At 36.8% G+C, this 26,304-nt stretch overlaps 1 protein-coding gene across 2 annotated transcripts; it reads right to left on the bottom strand.

The window, feature by feature from the left end:
• Window positions 1–81: 81 nt before the first annotated feature.
• Window positions 82–24,945, bottom strand: LOC128998305 (polymerase delta-interacting protein 2). Of its 2 annotated transcripts, XM_054424385.1 has the most exons (8): window positions 24,434–24,945; window positions 15,991–16,146; window positions 13,069–13,209; window positions 10,547–10,649; window positions 8,800–8,977; window positions 7,996–8,159; window positions 5,067–5,272; window positions 82–1,595 (listed from the first exon to the last, which is right to left on the bottom strand). In XM_054424385.1, exons 1-8 carry the CDS (start codon window positions 24,526–24,528, stop codon window positions 1,478–1,480), a joined length of 1,161 nt encoding a protein of 386 aa, XP_054280360.1. In that variant the 5' UTR covers window positions 24,529–24,945; the 3' UTR covers window positions 82–1,477. The 2 variants fall into 2 exon arrangements, with proteins under 2 accessions (XP_054280360.1, XP_054280361.1); XM_054424386.1 differs by lacking the exon at window positions 13,069–13,209 and having other exon boundaries at window positions 24,434–24,925.
• Between the last annotated feature and the right edge of the window lie 1,359 nt (window positions 24,946–26,304).

The raw sequence follows: 26,304 nt of genomic DNA, 5'->3' as shown, positions 1-26,304 counted from the left end.
GATTTACAGACAAATAAGTAAAGTAAATTTATGAACACTTTAGAAAGATAATTCATGAGATTTAATCAAATAAAACACAGATAAAAATATTTACATTTTTATTTGGAAGTTACAAAATAACAGAAATTGTACTATCTAACCTTTGTATGATTAAATTGGTGACATTTGAGTCGAGAAACAAAACGTAATTACTTTGATGAACAAAAGAATAATTCAAGTACACTTGCGTCCAGATAATCCAAACTAACTGGCACCAAATAGGATTAGCCGAAAGAATTTAAATAACCTTGATTGACCAATAATGGGGGCACAAATAATGCAAACCAGTCAGTAATAAATTACATAAAGAACAAAACAGCTCATGCTATTGATATATAGGAAACCAGTAAATAATAATCAACTAGCATTAATTTTCCCGTTATTGAAAACATGTCATAATGAAAACATATCATATTGAAAACCATACAAATATTAGATAACTCATAACAAACTTTACAATCATATCACGTTATCTTAGAGCCACAAAAATATTTCTTTGTTCTGTTTTATTTTATTTTCCCCAAATGAACTATCATGTCTCAAAAACCATAATGTGGGAGCCTACTGCATATAAATAATGTGTCCAAACTGTTAAATATATGATTCATGTTAACACACTAGGATTAAGTAATGCAATTTAAAACATTTTCTTGGTACTTAATTTTGTACAATTTTTAATTGGGAAATTTATGTTCGGATTACCTGTGTTCGGAATAGCGGGACTGAAGTGTATATTGTTATTGATTTTATCGAGTTTTATCCTCCTGATCACACTTAAATACTTTAAACTGGTGTAAATACCTACATATATTTTCTTTGATGTTGTGTTATGGCAAGTAGTTTTTACTCGACACAGGAGTCATCTTCAGGCTAATACAGATGTCATCTTGTCTCTACATTCGAAGTCGTCAACATTAGAAATAAATATAACACGCACATAGACATAAAAAAACACAAATATTAAGTGACAAAAACAAAAAGATAATACTGTAGGTATTGTCGTACACTAATACTTAGTACAGTAATACAGTAGTAGTGATACTCGTACAGTATCTCGTTGTGTCCCGCTTACCTACAGTATGATCTCCTGGTTTTTCTTCTAAATGTTTGTGGTTTTTATGTCTGTGTGTGTGTTATATTCATTACTAATGTTGACGACTTTCGAATGAAAAGACAAGATGACATCTGTACAAGCCTAAAGTTGACTCCCGTGTTTTGCCAAAACGCAACATTTAAGATCACATAAATGCAGGTATTTACACCAATTTATAGTATTTACTCACATCATAACAAACAAAGATTTATCATTGGACTAAAAAACAAATTCTCCTAAACAAAATAAATATCACTCATGATGAAAGAGCTCAAAAGCTTACAAAAAAAGGAATCAAACAATAACAATAAATAAGTTATGTGGTAACGACAATAAATTAACAATCTAATCAGTCCCGGTAGAAGAAGGAGAACTGCCTTCCTCTCCTTTGCTTTCTAGGGAAAATGGAGGGATCCTGCAGTCAAAGGTGTACCCATCTTCACGCTCCATTCTGAATGTGCCCCTAAAACAGGTGAGAAATGCTTCATCATCTTTATGGAAAAGAAGACATGTGGCTACATTATATTGCCGTGTATACCTTTTGTTTAACATATTGCTGTAGATTTGTAATTGATTGGCAAGTTAGAACCTATTATTAAAAAGTAGGGATGGACAAGTCCCGAAATTTCAGGAAATTTAGATTTGATCCGATCTTTGACAATTTTCCCACTTCGCAAGTGACGATGACGCTGCTATCGCGAGATGTTCACGATAGTTCTGCGAACGCAGGAGGCGAAGTCACCTTTATTAATCAATCTTCATTAAAGGTTATGTTCTGGTTTGTTTTTAGCAATTTAATTTTTGTGTTCTTGAACTTGTAGACAAGTTTTGCTTGGCAAGCAGGATTACTCAGGATTACTGTTGTTATTATTGTTGTGGTAATAAAAAGGTATAATGTTACCTGGATCTGCCAAAGTAATCCAAAGTTTGTCTGTCGACTACCCATTTCAAAGCACTATTGGCTTCATTATCAAGCCTTCAAGAACATTTTCCACTCATTAGAGGTCGTCAAATAAAGATCAACCATCGTGATCAATCAAGGATCGTCAGATTCAACGAACACCTTCCAAAAGCCAAAAATAATTTAAAATCCAATTATGCAGCCCATCTCACTAATAAAAATCATAATTATCAAATTTTGAAACAAATATGACACCCCATTTTTGTACAAAAGGAAGCTACATGAGCGCCATAGAAGAATATATAAAGCAACAAAAGGCTAAAGTTACGATCTATTTAACAAGAAACTAAATGTCCAGTCAAATGTATTGTATAATACTATAATAGCTAACCAGGAACAGCTGACCGGCAAGAGACAAAGTTCACGACACCAATGCTCGCCGCCGCAGTCATGATAAACCTGTCTAAGTGCACGCTTGCAGTTCGTAGGCCTACTACATCGAGGTAGACTTCTGGAGTGATCGCGCCCGTGTTGAAGCGAACCGTTTTTCGGTCCGGCCGCGAGTAGCTGTGAGCAGCCCGTGGTAGGCAAGAATGCCAGCGCTAAGATGGGCGGGATAGGGAAAATCGCGACGCGCGCCTACTTTTATTTTGTTTCCAGACGACATGATTTTTTTAGGACAAATGAACGATTGAATTGTATTCTCTAATAGATTGTGGTTCTTTCGGAATTAATTTCATTCTTACTTTCACATCAGGTATATTTTTAAAACACGATTAACTTCAACTTTTAGTGTAATTTTCTTGTCAGTGACATGTTTTATTTTATTTTATTAAAAACAAATTGGAATATTTCCCTAACACATTTGTATAATATTTTTAAACATTTTTGGGCTTTTGAAATAAATTTGGATAGAGGGTCATAACAGTCCAATTACTGTAATAATTAGAGATTGGTCTCATGTTTATAAATTAAAATGAAATAAATGGCAATAAGAACACTTTCAACGAATCAAAATAATTTATTATTATTAAATATAGGCTACATTATCTATTTGAACTCAAATAAGATAAAAAACATTATATACAAACATTAACACCTTAATAACATTTATGTCTAGATTTTTAGATCTTAAATCCTAAACATTTCTAAACAAAATCAGTTTGGTTTATTTTTGTCTTAACCCAAGATTAGGCAAGTTGGAAGCACTTGTAGCTTCCCTGGCTTTGTGATGGCCAATTACCTTTAAAAATAACTACCAATTGCTTTAATTAGCATTACTCGATGGTTTACTTCGTCTAAACCATTTGCTGGGTGGTTTTTAAAACTCCTTAAACTCGGGAAAAGTAGTATATTTTGAGAAAAGCTACATTAATTGCAAGTAGATTATTACTTGAGCTGGTCTCAAAACAACAATAATAAAAATAAACGAAATAAAAATTTTCCGTTTGGATTGCACAATTTTCGAGGGACAGCCGGGCGTTGTAATGGTCAAAATTTGCTATTAACGCTTATTATTTCCAATCTACTATAATTTAAATTAAGTAAAAAGGAAATTGTTTCAAAAACACTTGAAATATTATTCAAGACATTAAACCTATAATTTTTTACAATATATCCGAAAACTTTGTATTTATTTTCCTGTGGAATCCGATGGTCGTCCCCTTTGCTTGCCTATTTGTACAATTAATAGCTGCACATGATGTTACCATCTTGGAACATTGGGAACATTTTAAAACTGAAAGTCCAGTGCATTAAAATATCAACAAACGATGGCAGAGATGATAAGACGCCCAACTCAAGTGTGCGCTGCTCGTAAACAAACAAAAAACATCTCGATCCTATCAATGCCTGGCAGTGCTACCACTGCATTCACGAAAAATCCCAGATTTCGGGTTGTCATTCATGAAATTTACCCGTTAAAATCTCCAAATATTCTTCTTGTTTTTAAAGTATGGCAAATAATCAATTTAATTTGAATGAACATTGGTCGTTTGTTTAGCTGAAAACAAATTTATAAATTTAATCTTAAACTTGATTGTTAATTTTACTCCTTAAGTACATGTGGAAAGGAAAGTATGTATTTTCGATAAGATCCTATACAAATACTTATTAATAAACGTTCTAGATTGTTTTCTGAAAATGCATATCGACAAAGCTACACAACCGGGACCGGGTACTCCAGGAGTGGCCGCGCGGTGGCGGCGCGGTACCGTCCCACGCTCGTTTCCAAACGATTTAATAATGACGCAATCATTTTATCACAAATTGGTTGATTTGAAAGTTAAGATCAACTCATTGGCTACAACTTTCCCGCTAGAAGTTTGTTTGTAACCCAAAAATAAAAATTTTCCTCACTTAGTGACTTTTCCATGTCAGTCTCTGGTAAGTCTTCTATATTTTCAATTATTAAAATTCGAAATAATTATTACAATAAAAGATATTTATACTGTCAGAATCCGATGTTTATGTAGATTAAGAATATATAAGTTTTATTTGACTGGAGCTTTTCCGTCGAGCTACAACAGCGAGTAAACTGCAGCGCGCACGATACTGAAATACGCCCGAATTCGTTCTTGCCTACCACCGCTTTCCAGCACGGACCGTTTTTGCCCCATTTAGCGATCACTCCAGAAGTCTACCTCGATGGCCTACTATTGTTTCCGTCCATGTACTCCTATATGTTTTTGAAGATTATATTTATTTGACAACCTCTGATGAGTAAAAAATGTTCTTGAAGACTTGATGACTTGCAATAGTGCTTCGAAACGCGTAGTTGACAGACAACCTTTGGATTACTCTGGCAGATCCAGGTAACTTTATTCCTTTCTATTATCTTAATTATACTCATATAATTTAAAACGGTTTACTACTAAAACAGTTAAAAAACCCCATCTAAGAATATTTACGGCTTAGTAATGCCAACTCTTCTCCTATGGCAAAGTAAATGAGTGAAGGAAAGTAAAATGGACAAGTGGGTAAAATAAAATTGTGCTTTGGTCCAGATGAACCGGATTCGGCACTAAGACGTACCACATGTGACCGCTGGGTGCCTGTAGGCTCACATGACTGCTGTATTGGAAAGCCGGCATCGCACGGCTCAGCACAGGTTCTTGGCCTACGACCCCTCGTCCTCGTACAGTCTCCAGTGTCCCTGACAAGCTGAATATTCTCCAATGTCGCTCTCTTAGTTGGATAGACATGTCTCCCAGGTTTTCTAGGCGGATACAGTACCTCCACTGAGTAACAAACAAGGTATTTTTAAAGAGGTAGGCAATTTATTTCACCTTGCATTTGCTTGTGTGTGAAACATATCCAGCAAAGCAAGAGGTGAGCCTGTAAAGTACAAGAGTGAACTCTACTAAAAAAAAACTGGCAGGTACCAGGATACGAATCCATGACAGCGCTGTCTTGGGCTTAAAGTCCGTGGTGCTACCGACTGAGCCAGCGACTCAACAAAACTTGATAGTAAGGTTCAATTGATAACCAAAATATTATAAATACAATTTTACAGTTTTTTATAAGGAAAAAGTACAAACATGTAATTTTACTAACTAGTTGTCCATATAATCAAACTAAACACGAAACTGTGCAAGTTGAACCTCAAATTCAATACAGAGTGGGTCAAAACGGATTTAGCTGAGCAGCTTCTGTTTAGGTATAGGTAGACATTTTAGGTTTTGTTGTCATCAATTGCTCCTACAATATCTATTATAGTTTAGACCAGGCAACATCGTGAATATGCTGTGTGTGTCTATTTCCAAAGAACAAGTCAATGATTGCTAAGAGCAGACGGTTTTTTATTCTGGTCAACGTTACTGTTCCTAGTGCGAACAAAATACAATCATTGGTCATGAAGTTGGGAGAAAGTGGTGGCAACCTTCAATTTAGAAACATAAACGACGAGGATCAATGAGGACTGGAAAATGTAATTGTTGGTCAGAGCGGTGGTTAAGCAGAAATACGATTGCATTAGGAATATTGAGTCGATCGTACTTTGAAAATAATTTGTTTTCATCCAAACAAAATTGTGTTGTCCTTGCGGCTGCTCAATCAACTCTGCTGCCCTTAAAATTCAGCATTTTTCAGTGTATCACTGATCTTTTCCATCTGTGTATCTCAGTTTTATGTGTGCTACCCTGCTTCTTCACACTCTTTGAAAAATTATTGTACTGTGTTTGCACTAAGAACATTGTCTTTCCGAGGAATAAACAGATGCTGGCAAAAAGATCTTTCCGTCAAAATCCACGAATTGTTTAGGAAATACGCACATACTCCATAACCTCCAGTCTAAACTATGATGGCAACTGAAATGGTATGAGTGGCCGATGACAACAAGACCAACAATGTCTGCTCTGTCATACCTATACTGCCTGAGTACTGAGTGAGTCAAACTACTTATTCCGTTTTGCCCCTTCCTGTACATTTATTCAAAGTATAACAAAATTTTTCCTTTACCACGATTACAAAACTTGACAGCAAGGTTCAATTAATAACCAAAAAATTATAAATACAATTTTACAGCTTTTACTACATATTTCATATATTTAATAAATAATTCTTGGGCATTTTGAAGCAGGCATTTTCTTAAAACAGTACAGAAAACTCAGACTAACTGAAATAAAGGGCACAAACCCGTTTTGGATAATCTTCGGTTAATCAATGGTAGGATTTTAAAGGTTATGTCTATTAAAAGAGATTCTACTACTTTATACATGCAAGTAAGTTGATTATTGTCAAAACTAGAACGGTTGTTTTTTTCAACTTCTCCATATAGGCCAAGCCAGATCAACTACTCATGTTACAGCGGAATATTCCCATTGCCATGCTCATTTGGAAATTTTTTGGAATTTTTTATAGTAGTTTTGGTTACCCCAAGATTTTGTTTAATTGGATGTGGTTAAATGGGTTTTACTGTATTTGGCAGCAATTTAGCGTCTTGTTCTAAGTGTACACAAAGAAATAGCCTGAAATAGAAACTATATTTTAAATTATACGAGTAGGATTGCTGTTGACCTGAATGCAACAGCTACACATTATAAATTAGATGCAGGTTAAAGACAACAAGAAGAAAAAAAAACCTTTATAAAAACCATGTTTTGACTGCACTACAACACCTTTAAATTAGTTTCATTATTTTTTTTAAGTGGAACTTTCCGACATTACCTTGCTATGTAGAAGCAGAAAAATAAAACATAAAAATATCCCCGCCGCAGCAATCCTGCAGACTAAGCTAATTTCCATTTGCCTGATTGGATTTACTCTCAAATATCTCCATAAAAATATCACATTTATTATCTATTTAAATAGCATTGGTTTAACAAGTACTTAGGTTTGCTGTAACAGGGAGGGTAAAGAAGTGTTTTTTGTTTGTTAAATAGTTTAGTATGAAATAAATACATTTTTCTAAATAACAAGGGAATTTTTCATTAAAATTTTTTTTTATTTTCTCCGTAACCATTAGGCACTTCAATAATAACGCTTTAATATGCTAAATTATTTGTTTTCTAAGCTCTACAAAATAAGTTGAAAATAAATTGAAAATTTTTTGTTTTTAGGGTCAAAAATTGGAAAACCCAATTTTTACCCCATAAAACCCCCTATAAACCTCCGTTCCCATAATCCGATCATGCTGGTTCAGTGGTTCGTAAAATCGTTTGAATAAACGTAGGTTTACACAAAAATTTCATTAAAATCGGATCACTTTTGCTCATAATATGAATTTGATCGAATGGAGTTTTTGGCCACTGGAGATTATTTGTAGTCTGATGTGAAAGACCCTGAGAAAAGTCAAAATCTTTTTAATGGTTTAAAACTCGACCTAGGTGTCCTTGATAATTTAAACAAAAATTATACTGGCTAGACCAGCTGTTTTTAGTCAGTAACAAAATTGTAATCTCATCCATGTTCAACACCTATTATTTACTCATCTTCGCTTTAAAATACATGGTTGGTTGTTTACCCAGTAGACAGATGAGGTCTGGGAGTCCCTGCAGCCCATATAGAATGGGATCACAGTCACCCGGACATTTTCCGTCGTCTCCTTGTGCACGTCTGACAGTTCTAGCCAGGGGTGGTTTTTCTTTTGCCAAGCCCTAAGTGTGTCCTGAGCTCCAAATGGAGGATCTGCCAATTCAAGGACCAGAAGATACATAATTTAATTGTTAATAGACATAAGTACATATTTGCAATAAACATTAAATCTCATTAATTTAGATTCTATATTGAATCTGGTAGTCTGTTTAAAACAGCTTTGCACCCGGAGATGCATGGTGAGCATCGCAAAATAATACAGTACCTTGGTAATACGATTCTTTTTGTAAAGTTGTATAAACTGTTACTACAGTTAGTGAAATAACGCTAATTGTGTTCCTATTAACAGGGACCTGGCTTAAACGTACTTTACGTGGAAAAAAATAATGGCATCATTTCAACTATTATTACAGAAAAACTATAACGATATTTCCCATCCCTAAAAAAGTAGTAGCCAGGAAGCGAGCTGGTCTAGTGGTAGAGTGCAGGACTTTGGCTCCTGAGGTCCCGGGTTCAAATCCCACAAAATCACCAATGGTTTTTAATTTTTATCTAAGTGATAATGCCATAACCCCTAGGTCTAGCCTGAAGTAATGTGAGAAACAATTCTGGGCCAGGCTTAGCGTCCTAGGAGAAAACAAGTAGTCATCAAATTTTAAAGCTACTACTACTCTTTTACAAATTCAAACAAACTCTTTCCGGAAGTTTTCTATTCATAGTTGAATCAACAAACCTTTATCTGGCTGATAGAGTAGGAACTTGTCGAAGAGCTCGTGCTGAAGAGGTTGCTTCTCTGTCGTGGTATACGGGAGGATATCTTCGTGCGCAACATAGTCGAGCCCTGGGATCGCATACAGACTTCGACTACTGTCTTGGTTTCCAAGGAATGTAACTGCTTCAGTTTGTGCCCTCTGAAAAATTATTTCACTCTTTTTGGTATAAGTTAATTAATGGATATTATTTATATAAGAGTAAGGTAGACTCACTCTTGTTTGAAAACTTTGAATGAGACCCTTGTAATACCTAAAAACAATTCTAACCATCAAATTAATTTGAATTCTTGCGATTAAAAACCACACTCTACAATATCTTGCAAATGATAAAATATAAAAAAACATATTTATTTTGAAAACCACAGAAAACCTGGGACTGGATTTATCTATTTATTTATTGACGGACAAACCATTACATACAGAATACAATTTTGCACAACTTGTGTGTCAATGCTATGCTATAAAACGTTCAATGGATTTTTAGGTTTTCTTGGAATATAAATTGACTTACATAGAAAATGTATGTCTTCTTCCTTTAAAAAAATATGGCTTTTAAAGTCTAAAACACTATTTTATAAATTTTAACAGCACAAAATTAAAAATTCCCTCAAAAACTAGGAGCTTAAAAACAGTGATGCTTCTGAAGCTGTCAAAGGAGTAGGTTTTCCTAATGATGGGTGATGTTGTCTATTTATTATTAAACTTTTGACGAACTCCACTGCGAGGAATATGAAGACTACTTGACATTCTTCTGACCTGATGATGTGCTCCATTCGAAGCATGAAACAGCTATAGTCTTACTAACTACAAAGGATCGTTTTGACAGTAACAAGGTAATTTAAACCACTATAAAGTTAGGTTTCCTAATCCATTCTTATCCATGAGCTTTGGGACAAGATGCATTCCCCATTCACAAATATTGACAGATATCACACTCTTCTAAGAATTGTTGCAAATCATATTATATAAGTGGCTAAAAAACAGGTCTACTTTTTAAACCTTCTGATAAAAAGTAATAATGGAAAAAAAAATTCTACATGACCAATAAATACCCAACATTGGGATTGTATTTACAAAGTAAAATGTTATGTCAACATGCTATTTATAGAATCCATAAAATGCCAAACATAACATGTAATGCCATCAAAACGCAAGACAATTCTCTATTAGATCATAGCTAATCCAAATTAATTGAGACCCTTGTTTACTTGAAACTTGAGATTTATCATTGAAAGGGGTTTTAAATTAAGGGACGCGCAACCGAATACAAGGGTTTGCAAGATTTCTGTTTTCACCTGCTACATTGAAGGTAGAATCAAAGTTAAGGTCTCATACTAAAGAGGATGAAATTTTCTATAGTTCTTTGTTTCTATATTTCAATTACTTTAAATACACACCTTATAAACTTGAGTTGTAGTACAAGAAAAAGGGTCTTTTCAACTAGCCTTCTTATTAAAAAAAACGTTTTTTGAACATTTGAAAAACGCAGAACTATAGATTGGTCTTTGTACTACTATAAGCCGTTTAGAGTGTGTAGCTATCATTATTTGTTAATTCTAAAACAGTAATCTTGGAAACGTCTGCAAGCGCTTCTCGCAGCGCTGTCCGATGGTGAAACATAGCTACTGAAGCCCGAGCTGAGGTAAAGCGCACCCTTAATAGAATTTTTATGAAAGTATAAATATTAATGTAAGATATAATACTTACAATGAAGGGACAATCCCTCGCATCAATCAACACTTGATAAAAAGTGTGCGTTTTACTCTTCACTTCTTTTCCTGCTGCAGATGGGGTTTCTGGTTCCACATTTCTTTAAAAGAGAAAAATCTTGCTTTAGTTTAAGAAAATTCTGAAGTGAAACAGCTGAAAATGGATTGTCTGATTCAAAAAATCTATCTCACTCAGCTACACATCTCAAATTTGGACAAAAGATTTAACATATTCTATGAATTATAATAATTTAATTACATGATTTTAATAATATGTTATTTTAATACTAACATGAGAGAGATGAAGATGACAAGAACCTGTCAAAAATTGTGTGCATTATGTAAAATAACTATAAAACTACCAACTAGTGAGAATAAAATATGGTATCAATTGTCAAAGGACTTGAGGAGTAAAGGAGTGGCATTTCTCTTTAATTAACTTAGGTAGCGCAATAAAATACTTCAACCTCATTAAAAATTAGATAAAAAAAGGTTCAATTTGTTTTCCAAGAAATTAATCTTGAATCAAATTTATATTGAGCTTACAAATTTGACAGTGGAAAAATGCATTCAAAAGCATAGCCAGATGTGTAAAGACAAAGGTTATTCAAAAGATAAAAACTGTAATTTTGAAATTCTTGTTTTAATGTAAAATGTGGTAACTGGGGCTTATACATTGGTGTAGGGTATTACAGCTTCATATAACTTCTTAGAATAGACAAACCGGTGATCAACTTCAGGGTTGGTACTGATTTTGGAAAATGAAATTCCCTGACTTTTCCAGGTTTTCCAGACTGATATTATACTTTTTCCAGGTATACCGTAAGACGATATCGAATAGTCAGAATCAAGAATTATTAGCAAAAATGTAGGCCTTAATAGTTTACTCATAAAACCAAAAAGAAAAGAATTAAACATCTGGAATCTGGAAAATTAAGAGTACCAACTAACTTAACCTCACACTTTATGTTCTACTTGGCCTTGACTTGACACTAGCAGATAGACGATACGGTGCTTCTGATACTGATATATATCGATATTTTGCTTGTGATATCATCAGCTTATATCGGAAGAAACATGTGATATTGGAAAAATAACTACCATGCTTGTACCGGAGACAAAAAGTAGTACCAAACTAAACTATTAAATGTTTTAACTAACAGGATAAAATTTTGTTTATAAACTCCTACAAGTGCTGTTTTTTTTTTTAGTTTATTAAAGGTTGAATCAGTATTGGTATAAATTCAATGAGGAATTCTATTCAGTATCGTATTGAAATTGAAACGATGAATGTAGGCCTATCCTTCCGCGCATCACGGTACTAGCAGTGTTTCCATACGTGGGATTATTATCCCGAAAACAGGATTTTTAGAGCATGAGCAGGATTTGAAGGGGATGTGGGATAAAACAGGAGTTTTGGCTATGACGTCCGTTTTTATTTACTATGCTTTATTTTAGTGAAAAACTAAACCCAATCGAAAAAATTACCTTAACAAAATATAATAGCAATGGTAAAACAACTATTTAAACACAATATGTCTAATTTAACACTCACAATTTAACATACAAAATCTTAAGGGATTAAACGGGATTTCTTAACCCAGTGACCTGGATTATATTCTTTTGGTCGTGTAGAAACACTGGGAGCTCGGTGCGTTCAATTAAAGCCAGTAATCAGAGGGTGATGATAGAATGTCTGTCGATGTTCGATGTTTTTTATATCGATGGTAGGTTCCCGATAATTTTGTTACATCGATATTTTCATCAAACTTTGATGTTTTTGACCAAGTATTGAGACGTAGATGCAAAATGTAGCATATCTGTAAAAAATGTAGTCTTTCAAGAGAAATTACAGATTTTTTCAAAAATTCCCTGACTTTTCCAGACCAACGAAATTCCCTGACATTTCCAGGTTTTCCCTGACCGTACCAACCCTGAACTTGTTCAACCAAAGCTGATCTTATAATATAATCATTATACAAATAACTTTAAGACTTTTTGTGTTGAACCCAGACACTGCTGTCCCTTAAGTAGATGTTACCTATTAAACATCTTTCACAACTTGCATTCTCTCAAGATATTCAACTCCTAATGTGGCCAAGTGCTAGAAAAATTAGAATACTCGCTTAGAAATACAAATACCTTAAGTTTTAATGCAGAGTAATGAAAATATTATAAGGTTTTACGTCATCATATAGGGATCTTATTCGTCATTAGACTATTAACTGACTATAATAAATAATAGAAAATTGGTGTTAAGGAGGGACACATGAGATTGAACAATTTCTTCCATTGGTATTAAAAGATCAAAAATAATTTTGTACCTAGCTATAACATCTACTACAAAACCTTCTTGTAAGAAAATGAAATGGAAAATATACACTTGATACTTTTGTATTAATTGATCCTATTGAAATTGTTGACTATCTTGATCTGAATGGCGACCATTATAATTTTTTGTTGAAACTTCCCTTGCACTTTTGGCATATAAAGTAATCTAATAATTTTTAAAAGCCTCACAGAATCCACTTATAATCTTGCTGATTGTAAATAAAGAAGATCTTAAGGCGGTCTTCTGTGAGATCACACCATTGCGAGCCGGAGCTACAGGGGGAATCGGGGGGTGTGGTTTCCCCATAGTCTGAACTCATGGCGCTGGGTCTGAAAAACATTTCCTAATTAAATGTACTTTCGTTCATCAGTTCTCTGCTTTCAAATTAATAACAACCATAATATGTCATTTAATCGCGGAAGTAAAAACAAGCTTGAGATTTTTTGTAATGACACCGGCACCAATTGACCATTGCAACCAAAAAAAGTACTCCAACTTATGCCCCCAAACATGATCTGAGAGTTTATTTCAAAAGTGATTTAATCTTTTTAGTTTCACTTGGTTAAGGAGAGAGGGGTGTTAGTTTAGAAAACTTTTAGCTTTATTTTAATTGTATAATAGTCTATAGTGTTAGTTACATATCGGCGTTACTATTTCATCGATGTAAATATTAATTTTTTGGGACTAAGATTATTAATTTGTCTGTTCACACTTTTTCCCCAGTACCGTAGCGACTACCGCTTTCGCTAATTAGTCTTCAACACAAATCGTCATGGCCTTAAAAAAACATTTAGTAGTCTGTCTAAATCAAATCGATAATCAAATTTTGAACTCTTAATTTTTTACTTTACTGTTGTGTAAAAGTTTTATTTGTGTGGATTTCCCAACAAAAAGAAAGGCATTTGATGGTACTCTGGTATGGATCATGTCCACGAGGCGAGTAGGGAGAGTCGTTTAGGACAGGATGATGCCTCTGCTAATCTCTGCATCAGGCCACATTCAACGCGGTTACACCACTGATCTGTACCACATGTCTGGCTAAACTTTTGTCTACATTATATAAGAACAACAAATTATTTAGTTTTAGCTACTCTTATCAACCTTAAACGCCTGAAAACTTCCGCCACCAGGGACTTGGTTTTTTTCTTGGGAGGAATAGGGAATTCAGGAAGGACTTCTGCTTGTTTTTCCGCATGTTTCTTCCTTTTCTCATTTAGTCTGGAGATTCGGTCGGTGTGATGAGTTAGGACACTATATAATTTTAACACAAACTTAACATTAGATCATGCAAGGTAAATAATCAAATCATTTATTCATTCAGTTAATCAAGTCTGAAATAAAAACAAAAATGTCAATTAATAAATATTTGTAACGTATCAGAAGACTTAGTAACTATGACATAATGATTTCATTTCTTTTATCAACTAATTCTAACTTCTAGTTTATATGTACATAGTTCTATGTCATATGTAGTAGGGATTCTCTCTTGGATACAAAACCTCTGAAAATTGCTAGAGTCATTTACTTATTTTGTCCGAAAAGTGATAGGCTCTTCACGGGGGCGCAGTCTAGTGTGCGAGAAAAAAAAAACTGTAAAGGTAAAATTTGTCATATCAAAAGTGCTAAGAAACAATACATCGGGCCTCGATTGTATGAGGAATCAATAGTAACCATTGCTGTTTCAAAACAACAACCGAGTCAACTGATACGCCCATTTATACTCACACTATCGAAAGTCGCTCCTGCACGATATATCGTCGCTTAGCACTTTCCTGATAAAACGTGATTAATGATATATCGTCGCATAGCACTGAAAGGGTTAAGTGTACGAGGCATGTTTTTTAAAGTAAGTACCGTTTTTAAATTTGTCCGTTCCAGCACTGTGATTAGCATTTTCAACATTTGCGCTGTGTATGGGCATCTATTGGTAAGACCTAGCCGGATATTCGAGAAAAATCGGTTGTGTTTACATCCGGTTTCAAGCATTCAAAATGGTGCCGCCAATTGAGACTGCCGCCGACTGTGAAAAGCGCGCTGTAATTAGATTTTTAAGTGCTAAGGTGTGAAAGCTATTGAATATCATCAATAGATTAGTAAAATGTATGGCGAGAACATTATGAGTGACGGAATGGTACGCAAGTAGGTAAGGGCATTTACAGACGGCCCCACCAACGTTCATGATGAGTAACGCACTGGGCGGCGTCATTACTGTCTCCGTACCCAGAGCGTTGCTCATCATAAACGTTGGTGGGGCCGTCTTAAAATGCCCTTACCTACTTGCGTACCATTCCGTCACTCATAATGTTTTTGCCATACTACCTGCCATTCTACGAACTCTAAGCAGGATGAAAGTATTTTTCACTGAAACGTATGATTGTAAATTTTTCTACCTTTGTGTCAAAGCAAAGGCATTTTTTCTTATAAAAAATGACTAAATCAATCAGCCAATTTGGGTTACTATCCACAAGTGTTCTTATGTTGCTTGCAAGTTGCAAGTTCGTCAAAATATGTTTGTGTAGTAAGGAAGTAATTAAAAAAACTTCAAAGTGTTCTTTCAACTAAACGAATTTAACCTATGAAACATTCCTCTCTGAGATCTGAACCTATTAAAGAGAAGGAGGGACCAACCCCTTTTTTATTTAATCTTTAAATATTAAATTGTACGACCTACATACAACATGATAGGGTCCATTTTTCAATTAGTAAAGCTGCGCAATCATTAATTACTGTCGTTACTCCTGAAGCGTGTCCTTATCCCTGAAATCTTTTTCCCACCTTGGAGGAACAAGGCAGTAAATGTGTGTAATAGTTATAAATAATTAAGCTAAGTAGCGGAATGGTTATAATGCTCACCTAGAACTGAAAAGGTTGCCAGTTTGATCCAGAGACTTATAGATGAAAATTATCTAATAAAGCTTTGAGGTTAGGCTATCTGTTTTTAAGATTTGTTGTGTGAATACAGGGAAAGTGACTTTCAGGTGTTTTTGATGTAAGTAATCTTTGGTTAAAATAACAAAAACTTAGATTAAAGGTTAAAATAAATAAAACATAGATTATAAAGAAAATGTTAAAAAGAGAACGTGAGATAATATTCTTTTATAACTACTTACTTGGCTCGTTTGTTTGGAATGTCCCGGTCATAGACCCTGGCAAGCCAAGGAAAGAGAATCACTCCACGGTAGCCAAACACTTTGTGTAGGAATAACTGTCCTGTCTCATAATTTCCGGATAGTTTAGGAGCATCCAGACGCCCAACTTCTGAAAGTCTAAAACAAACACAGGTTTCTTAGGAAGTAGTTAGGACATAGTAATTGGAGTGGCCTACATTTAGATGAGTATCTTTCTAAGACTATGCCTACAGGAATAGTTTTGCAAAACATCAAGTCAAATTATGACAATTTGTAATTTGAAAATTAAACTTAACTAAAAACTACCGCCATTTTTTACTGGGTTGAATTAGGGAGACCTCTAGTTTTTGCTGATACTGCTTTTAACTGATGACCGTTATTTGATGACGTGTCATTTGATGGGGCTTTAGATTTAAAATACCCTGTTTTTGGGGTCTGAGCAAAATTGGGATAGATACCAACTAAAATTTGTACTTTTATGCCATTTAGAGGTGTGCAGAGTTTGGGTTTGCTGGTGTTTAAACCAATCCATAATTTTACCCAACCCTGTGTCCTAGCCAGGCCAGCGGTCCCCAGACCTTTAGGGCAGGCCTAGCTTCGTTTTGTGGCCCACAAAAATTGTGATAATTTTTTGCGACCCAGCTATTTAATAATATTAATTAGGCTCTAGTGTCATTTTATCACTATTATCATAATTGCCATTGCCATACAAAAGGTCCACTGAGAAATAACCTCCAAATACAAATTGTGAAAAAGGGGTAGGTAAGTGAGTTGAATTCACAATTCTAGTAAAAGACACTTAACTTATATTTCAGAATTTTTCAATCACTAAAGCTACGCGCGCAATAGACACAGCACGGATGGGCGGGACAGGACAGCCGCACATCCGCAATTTAGGACAGTCTGAGAGCTAAAACTCTGAGTCCGACTTCAACAGAGTCCGTGAGTCCAATGGAGAATGGCGGAGGACCCGTGCTGCCCGCCCGGTCGGTGTGCAGCGTCCGGTCGGTACGGCAGCTCAGAAATGTCCTAGAGTTCTGTCTCTCGGACTTTTTTACAAACGGCAGAAGCTGCCTGACGTCGGTTGCCGGCAGTCTTGTTTAGAATAGACTAAACTTGTTTAGACTAGCCTACTATAAACACCCAAGGGCCTATTTCTATACAGTATTTATTTTGTTAGATACCATACACCAAAGTGGAGGATTTCCTCTCACTCAAATAAATTTTAAAATCTAACAAAAATGTTGAGATACCTAGGTACTACTGAATTGATACATTTTTTCTTATCTTAATCGTTCATGCATTTTTAATCAAAAGCCACCTGGACTGTAAACCATATAATCGAAGTAGAAACATGATCTCTCCAACAATGTGATGTCGTAAGAGTATCCCCATACAAGGTTAATACCATGACCATATCTTGTGATCATAGGTACATCATGGTCAACCCTATATTGTTTTGTTATGATTTGTTGAAACTAGAAACTAGGCTAGGTTGACTTCTTGGAGATTGTGGCAATTTTGCAAATTGACTGTGAAGATTTTGCAGACATTTTTCCCAATTTCCAAATTAGAACGAGAATTGAGATTTCTGTCTAGACAAAAATACAAATAGGTCCACTAGTGAAAGTACACCTGAAAATTAGGAATAACAATAACCCAGGTACGGTTCCGGTACCTATTAGAGATGGGAAATATAGTAGAACCTCTTTAATCCAAACTAAATGGGACCAGGGGTAGTTCGGACTATTGAATTACGGACAGAACATATTGTTGTTTTTACATAACAATAACTAAAGGCTAAAATGGATCGTAATTGTTACGGGAAAGTAAAATAAAGTGTTTATTTAATACAGTAGTAAACATAGTGAATAAACAGTACTGTACATTACAGTAGAAACAGTTACGGTGCGTACATCAATAAATACAGTAGGCCTATATACAATAAAGAACTACTGTACTGTGTATAGAGTAGAGCAATGAGGCGTTCAGATTAGTGGACGTTCGGATTAAAGAGTTTCTACTATACCGTTACTTTCCTGTAAAAGTCAGAAACGTTCCTTAGTTTTTGGTAATAGGTGAAATAACACCATTATTTTGTCACCTATTATTTCCCCTTCCAGCGTTATTTTACTTGTTCGTACTACGACATTAGAAAAATAATATGATTCTCAGTAAACTATAACCAAGCGTTTACTATTACAGTAATTAATAGGATTACACAGTCAGCGTTTTTTCACTTATTTGACCTACCAGTTCAGACAAAGTTACAAAAATTATGTTCGTACTGAGGTTACAAAAAAATATGATTCTCAGTAAACTATTACCAAGCGTTTGCTATCAATTAATAGGTCGAACACGGTCAGTGTAATTTCACTAGCTCGTTCTAACGGTTCAGAAAACGTTACAAGAACAATAGGGTATTCTCAGTAACCTGTTACCAAGGTAATAGGTAAAACTTCATTAATAGGGTTATTTGTTTTATTACGTGTATAATTATGCCTCCACTAGTAGCCTACCTATTTAAATTTTGGAACTAGAAAATCAAGATTACCGGTACCTATGTTTGAATAACATTCCCTTTGTAAGTTACTCGCTGGGTGTAGCTTACGGTGTAGCTAAAAAATCATCCGATTTTTGGTACTGCGCAGTGGAAATCTATTTTGGTATTTGTTTGGTTTTACGTTTATTTTTTAAAATTCATGAATATTTGTTGTTATTGGCCCATTTTGAGCACTATTTTCCTCTAGCACTATTAAGCCAAACGCCTCTTTGCCATGAGAATCATATTAAGAAACTGTCAAGAATCACAAAGTGCCACAATTAATGATTTTACAATAATACACTTTTTTGGAAATTTTTAATTAAGTAGATCTAGCCTATTGAAATATGGTGCCTTTTTCAGAAGAGGGCCGCCACTTTTTATACTGAGGAATAAGCACAGTTTAGGTTAGGCTAGGTTAATTTATAGCTTTACTTCATTTATTGAACAGAAATAAAGGTACTTTGGTATTATCAGAAGGCCACCCTGATACAGCGCGTTGTTAAGGTTATGTTAGGTTGGGTTATCGTAAATATGTTTGTAGGACTTTCCTCGTTTTGTTATGAATCATACGATACCAGATGAGTCATACATTCGCCTGCCAAATCTCCTCCATTTAGACCAAGGTCAGGTCATTGGAGCCATCACCTGTCACCGCCCTGTATCTGGGTCAGTGTCATGTGTGATGACTCATCTGGTATCGTTTAATTCATAATGAAAAGAGGAAAGTCATACTTAATATTATGATAACCCAACCTAACATAACCGCCGCAGCGCGCTGTAAACCTACTTGGCAGAGTAGGCTTACATGTGGCAGCTAGCGGCGGCGACGCATTCAACTCAATCATCGCCGACATCGCTGCCTTCTGGCGGGCAGCCCTCAAAGGCCACTAGTTGTAATCAAGCCAAATTTGGACATTAAAGACAAATAAAGTATGTTCTTTCCAATTATGTAGGTAGTTATTTTTGGTCCCCGGTAAAAAATTCCCTCTAAAATAAGTGGCCTCCAGATAACATCAAAGTACCGAAATAATCTAAAAATCACCTAAGTGGTGAGTGCGTTTTCCACAGCTTAAATAGTGGCGGCCCTCTTTTGAAAAAGACCCGAAATATGTTAAAGGTTATGTAAAATTACATTAGTATTATTAGTATTATTGATACCATCTATTGCCTTATTGCTAATATTGCTCACTAAGCATTGATCATAATGTAATTGCAATAATACGAGAGACTGCAGAAGGCCCGTGGATAATGTAATGTAGCAGAGTATTTTCTGGGTCTGCTTAATGTTTCATAATCAGCCTGGATCTCAGAAACACATATTTGGTTAATACAAGAGAGAATGTTAGTTGGTTAGCCTACACCAATGATAGCAACACATATTTTTTTTTTTTTTTTTTTTTTTTTTAAAGAGGTTGGCGGCCTCTTTTAACCTTGCATTTGCCCGTCCACATAGACTAAGCGCCCGTGCGTGGATCGTTTACAGCAAAGCAAGGAGTGAGCCGGTACAGTACAAAGGTGAACTGTACTGATAAAATGTTATCGGCAGTGACCAGGATCCGAACCCACGACACTACTGCCTTGGGCCCGAAGTCCGCGACGCTACCGACTGAGCCACCGACTCACTAAACTCACTATTGAGATGGCCCAGCTGAAACTGAACCAAGCCATGATGAGAAAATCTGAGATCATGATTCTAACCAAAAAGTGTATTGATACTATCGTACTTTTGCGGGTGGGGGACATAAAAATTGTTGTGGTGGACAGGTTCATAAGCTTAGCTGGCAGGAGCACATCTTCTATACGGCGGACAAGGCCACAAAGGTGGTTTCAAATAATTCTAATCAACTTTCACCTTAGGTGGTTAATTATTGGCCAATATCAGAGGTCATCGGTCCAGTCTTATAAGGTTGTTGTTAGCTGCGGCGGTTTAAGTTAAACTGTACTTCTGTACAGTGCGGAATTGAGGGCAGATACGCTCAAAAGGAGATACAGGATACAGCATCTCCTAGGGCAGTATCAGGCTGCATTGGATCCACTTTCCAAATAGTGTACGAACCCACCGTTGTGAGGATCACAGAAGTCTTCCCAGTCTAACCTGGTACCTATCAACATCAGACCATTCCATTCCATTCCATTTCGTTTTGTCATAAGAGCAAGAAACTCCCTGACTGCTAACCCGGTACCTATAATTAAACATACCCGGGCCCCATGATGTAGGCCGAAGCATACGCACCGACCTTTGGTACACCATGGGAGGATGACTTAAGGTCATCAAGCTCACCGGCTGCCGAACCAACCCTTCGGAAAGAGGGTTGCCCCTCAATCCTAACCAGGGATACCGGCTACTTGTTTAAGCGTCACTTCACCTGGGTTCCCCCAGGTACGGAACCCAGAAGGACCATAGTGAAATGCCCTGACGCATTTAGTGCAAGCAACACTCGGGACCTATCCAATCCCTGACAGGCAAAACCCGCCATCAAAGCCAGGAAGAAGGGGACCACCAGCAAGCTGATGGGGGGAACCCCAACCACCTATTTACACCACTACCCGATCGAGGCCTTACCCAGTTGCTGGGAAACCAGAGGTGACCAAGGCGATAGATCCCAGCACCCGATCTACTTCGTTTGCCCATCAAGCCCAACATCACTGCCAGGCCATCAGGGTTTCCCAAAAGGAGGCAGGAATAGAAGTGGGTCCCACCCGGATGAACCTATCCACCAAAGGTGGCGACACCCTTTGCTCAATTGAGGTTCCAGGGAGAACCCCCCACACTCTAGATAACCATACCTTCCGGTCTCAGAGACAGGGATTGGCTTATGGAGTGCGCCCAGCCGTTGCCCTCACACTGCGGAAAGTTACGTTCCCCTAGAGTGTCCCCGTGAACTGACGGGTACTCGCCCGATTTCACCTCCAGGAAGGCTACTTCCAAAGTCGAGGATTTGCCACACTGAATGCCGGTCGCACATCAACAAGCGGGCTGGAGCCCAAAGGATCATAGCTACAGGCAGATGATAGATTGGTGGCGCACTTCCACCTCTTGCAGAGCTGAACACCCCCCATAACCTGGATGGGGAAATGTCACTGGGTACTCTCACTTTGGGTAAACCCAAAGAGGCTGGCTTGTCCAGTCGTCCATAACTATGACCTACTTGAAATGCCGATTCCGACATCGAGCAGTTACCTCCCCTTTGGGGGCTAACTTACCCAATTTTTCACCTCCCAGGACGAGGCTACTTCCAGAGCCGAGGATATGCCTCACAAAATGTCAGTCGTACACAGAAGGCAGGACGAGCCCGAAGAACTCCAGTCACAACCACAGCTACAGGCAGGTGGGAGACCGAAGTCTTGCAGAGCTGAACACCCCTCCACCCTGAATGGAGGAAATGTCACTGGGTACTCTCACTTTGGGTACCACCCAAAGAGGCTGGCTTGTCCAGTCGTCCATAACTGTGGCCTACCTGAAGTGCCGGTTCAAACACCGGGCAATTACCTCCCCTCTGGAGGGCAAGAGCTAGGGTCCGCGTGGTCGCTAGGCCACGTACCCACGCAAGCGTAAGCCCCCTGCGGGATATCAACATCAGACCGGGTGCAATAGTATCAACACTGAACTACTGACAACCTCAAGTTGCTGGTCGTCATCACAATTTTCAGGTGGAAACCAACATATTTGCCAAAAAAGCACAACTGCACCAAAGGGAAAGAGTGCCTGTGATATAACTTAGCACGTTCGCTGCTGACAACTCCGGTCGGAGTAACAGTGCAGTGTTATACAAGTTGGTCTATTGTGACCTCCGCATTTATCGGGGACCAACTAAACTACCTATGTCAGCATGTTGTGCTGGTCCTATACTTTAATTTTGTGTAGGTTGGGTTTAGGTTGGTAGTAAAATTTCCCGTAAAATCCCGTCTGGCAGCGCTTTTGTCCCATTTTCAGGGATTTTCTCTCTTTGAGCCAAATTACAAAGGTAAACTGGTAAACAGGCAGTGCTGCTATCTGTGAGTTTTTCAGTAAACTACGTCCACTCTCGGGTTACACAGAACCTTCACCACCGCTATCAAGACTGAAATATTTTAATAGTATTGCCTTCGCTGATTCACTGGCACGGCGAGGCTGCGTCGCATTTCCGACCGTACTGCCAAAGGGGTTCTCGCAGCGAACGTGTTAATGGCCTAAATTATAGACAAAAGCAAAAGGGAATAATTAGGCTAATGAAAAATAAGTTAATAATTTTTTTCAAATTTGTTTGGAGTAGCAAAGCTCTATTTTATTTACTGAATTTTACAATTTTTATCTTGTCCTAAGCCACGTAGCCTGCCAGTCCAATAAGGGTAAAATAAATAAAAAATAATCCTCTGCAGCACTCTGTATAGCCTATAAAAGTTAGGTAACTTTACTTCAAGCTGCCTAGTTTATGTAAGTTAGCTAACTACCTCAGGCCCGTTTTTGGCTCTGTCTGCGCCCTTGGCAAAACTATTTGTAGCGCCCCATTGCAATATATATCTATATATTAATAGGCATGCATGTTTCTTTAAAACCTTTTTTCTTAGCTAGTTTAGGCTACATCCCAGGGAAAATCTACGCATATTGTTAGAAAGATTTTTTCCAGATGCGCAAAATCCCTTTATAAATTAAAATATGCTCAAAAATAAGCAAAAAACATAAATTTAAAGTTAGAAAAAAATTAACATGGACCTTATGGGTTACCAAGCTGGTGATGAAATAATGAAATATTAACAGAAAATCAAAACAAATGGAAGAAATTCCAATCAAATGTTTGTTTTACAGTGTGGGGTGAAAATAGAGAAGACTGTACTACATATTTTTGGTTGAGTTTTTGACCAGTCAACGACCACTAGTACGTACATAAAACAGGGTGTCCACCAACCGGGAAAAACTGGAATGTTGCGTAGTATTTATTTTTGTAGGCCCTATCCGTGACCGCAGAACACGATGATAATGTCTAAACGACCGCGGTAAACAGGTCAAGAATTTTTCTGCGATCGCGTAAGACGATGGTGACCTCCACATGACTGCTGGATAAGATTTACATTTTGCCGCAATGGCGGGAGACGATTGCGATGTCTACAGGACCGCGGCAGATACAAGAATTATGTCTACACGGCCACGAGGAATGACCAGAATAATTCTGCGATATCGCAAGACGATGATAATGTCCACACGGCCACAGGAGATGATTACTATTTTTCCACGATGGTGGGAGATGATTACAGTACTATTTTTCCGTAATGGCGGGAGACGATTGCTATGTCCACATCCACGACCGCTGGGGACGATATATTGACGTCTTCACGGCCGCGAGGGATGATCAGAATTTTACAGCGATTTTGCAAGACGATGGTGGTATCTACAGAGCCACAAGGGATGATCAGAATATTGCTGCAATCACGAAAGACGATGATAATGTCCACATGACCACGGGTAACAGTCAGGATTTTGCGGAATCGCGGGAGACGATTACGATGTCCACATGACCGCGGGATACGATAATGATGTCTACACGGCCGTGAGGGATAACTTTATCGCAATCGCATGCAGATACAACCACCATATTTTTATTATTTTCAAATTTTTGGCGCCCATTAAAAAAGCCAATTGCCTCGCGCTCTAGGCACGTGCCTACCGTGCCTATTCGGTAAATCGGCCCTGAACTACCTAGGCTAAATTAGCCAAGGCCTAGACTACGAGAACCTAATGATTACTTATTTCTCATATTGAACTAACTAGGCCTAGAAATAGGCCTAAGAAATGCATAGAGAACATTCAGGTTAAGGAAGTAAGTTAACAAGGTCAAACCTAATTGAACACTTATTACTTATTTGCCTGGAAACAAAATGTATGATTAAGTTTTCACAATTTACCTGGTATATCCAGCATGTTTGATATATGAGTGGCCAGGACTAATTTTGAGAATATTCTGTTGCACCAATCTGACAATTCCAAATAAAACCGTCATTGTAGTTTAGTTAGGGCTAGGCCTACTATTTATTAGGCCCTAATCTGAATTGCCGGCACACAATATTTGGAAACAACTGTCACAAAAGTAGTATTACTAGTTATTTAGTTTTTTCGTAATGAATGATAAGATCATATTCCTCCTTCAAGATATCCTTCCTATGCAACTGAAACGTAAACAAGTTCCAGCTATCCAGCATTCAGCAATCAGCAAATAAGTATACAAACAAACCTGCAAAAAAATCAAACAACGTAAAAGACTGACGATAATTTTATTGCTGAGTTTTGGTAATTTGGCAATATGGCATTTATTTACCACTCACATTCACAACAACACTGGACTGACTGAACTGACTAAAAAAACTAAAGACAATGGCTGAAGAGCAGAAGAGCTTTGAGCATAGGGTCAGGGTCCTAGTAAAGCGTCCATCTCCTCTTCATTCATTGGTCCGTCCATATCCATATTAGACAGGCTATTGGTTAAAAGTGAGCGAAAATTAGCAGCTACGACAACAATTTTCCCATAAAGTATACGTGTGTCCCAAAAGTCCCACCCCTGTTATTTTTATATATATATTTTTTTTTTTTGTCCTAGGACGCTAGGCACGAGCCTGGGATTGTTTTTCACATTACTTCAGGCTAGACCTAGGGGTTGCGGCATTATCACTTAGATAAAATCCATTGGTGACTTGGCGGGGATCGAACCCAGGACCTCACGGACCGAAGTCCCGCGCTCTAGCCACTACGCCAGCTCGCTCCCCACCCCTGTTATTTTTATATTAATAGAGATAAAATTATAAATATTCAGGGAATTTTTTATACAATCAAAAAAGGAAGTTTTTGGTGCATGTAAATTTTCACCTTCTCCGCCCAAAAAATGGGTAGTTTGGGGTAAGACAACATTTTCACACATAACCCCCTATCGAGTTATTCATAAAATAATTGTTAAGGTCTTAATAAAATAAAAGAATGGCGCAAACTAGAGGTATCTACGTCAATCCTATCAAAAGTTATTGCAGTTCAAAGTTTTAATCCCCCACCCTTTTTTTGAGAAAACACATAAAAAGGGGCGATAATTAAAACTTTGAACTGCCATAACTTTTGATAGGATTTACGTATAGAGTACTAGTTTGCACCATTCTTTTTCTTTTATTATGACCTTTAAATTATGCATAAGGGTGGGGGTTTACATTTAACATTTAAAGATTTCGTCCTTCTCCCAAACTACACTACCCCTTTGGGGGGAGGGAGCGAAAATATCCATACACCAAAAACTTCCTTTTTTATCATATAAACATTTCCTGGATATTATAATTTTATATCTATTAATAACAAAAAATAATAGGGGGTGGGACTTTTGGGACATACTGTATACTGTTTATATATTAATCACATATTTAATCACATACAATATATATATTGTACTAGTTGTTGTACGGTTGTACCCGTGCTTCGCAACGGGAAGAAAAATCAGTTTCATTATCATAAGACATAAATTTTATAATTATTAATACAATTTTTTTTAATTTTTTATTTAAATCCAAGCGAAATAAAACGGGATTTCCCATAACAGTAAAGTGGGATAAAACGGGGGTTTCTCAACCTGAAAAGCGGGATTTTTGTTTTGCTCGTGTGGATATAATTATTATATTATTGAATTAATAATTAATATCCGATAATATTTATATCCTTCATCAATGATAATATCCTTTGCTCGTGTGGATATAATTATTATATCCACACGAACAAAACAAAAATCCCGCTTGTCAGGTCGAGA

Source organism: Macrosteles quadrilineatus, unplaced genomic scaffold (genome assembly GCF_028750875.1).
Source record: "Macrosteles quadrilineatus isolate MER2022 unplaced genomic scaffold, UCM_ALF_1.0 Scaffold_7__1_contigs__length_78375512, whole genome shotgun sequence".
In the NCBI taxonomy this organism is placed as follows: domain Eukaryota; kingdom Metazoa; phylum Arthropoda; class Insecta; order Hemiptera; family Cicadellidae; genus Macrosteles; species Macrosteles quadrilineatus.
The sequence above is the reverse complement of the archived record's forward strand: the minus strand, read 5'-3'. Positions and strand labels throughout refer to the sequence as shown.

What these genes read in the sequence shown, in the direction of transcription:
- LOC128998305 (XM_054424385.1), bottom strand. Translation starts at nt 24,528, where the DNA reads ATGACGGTTTTATTTGGAATTGTCAGATTGGTGCAACAGAATATTCTC. An exon ending in CAAGATTATAAGTGGATTCT is followed by an intron (nt 10,650 to 13,068) that starts GTGAGGCTTTTA and finishes TCTCTTTTAAAG; the next exon opens with AAATGTGGAACCAGAAACCC. An exon ending in ACTCTATCAGCCAGATAAAG is followed by an intron (nt 8,160 to 8,799) that starts GTTTGTTGATTC and finishes TTGAATTGGCAG; the next exon opens with ATCCTCCATTTGGAGCTCAG.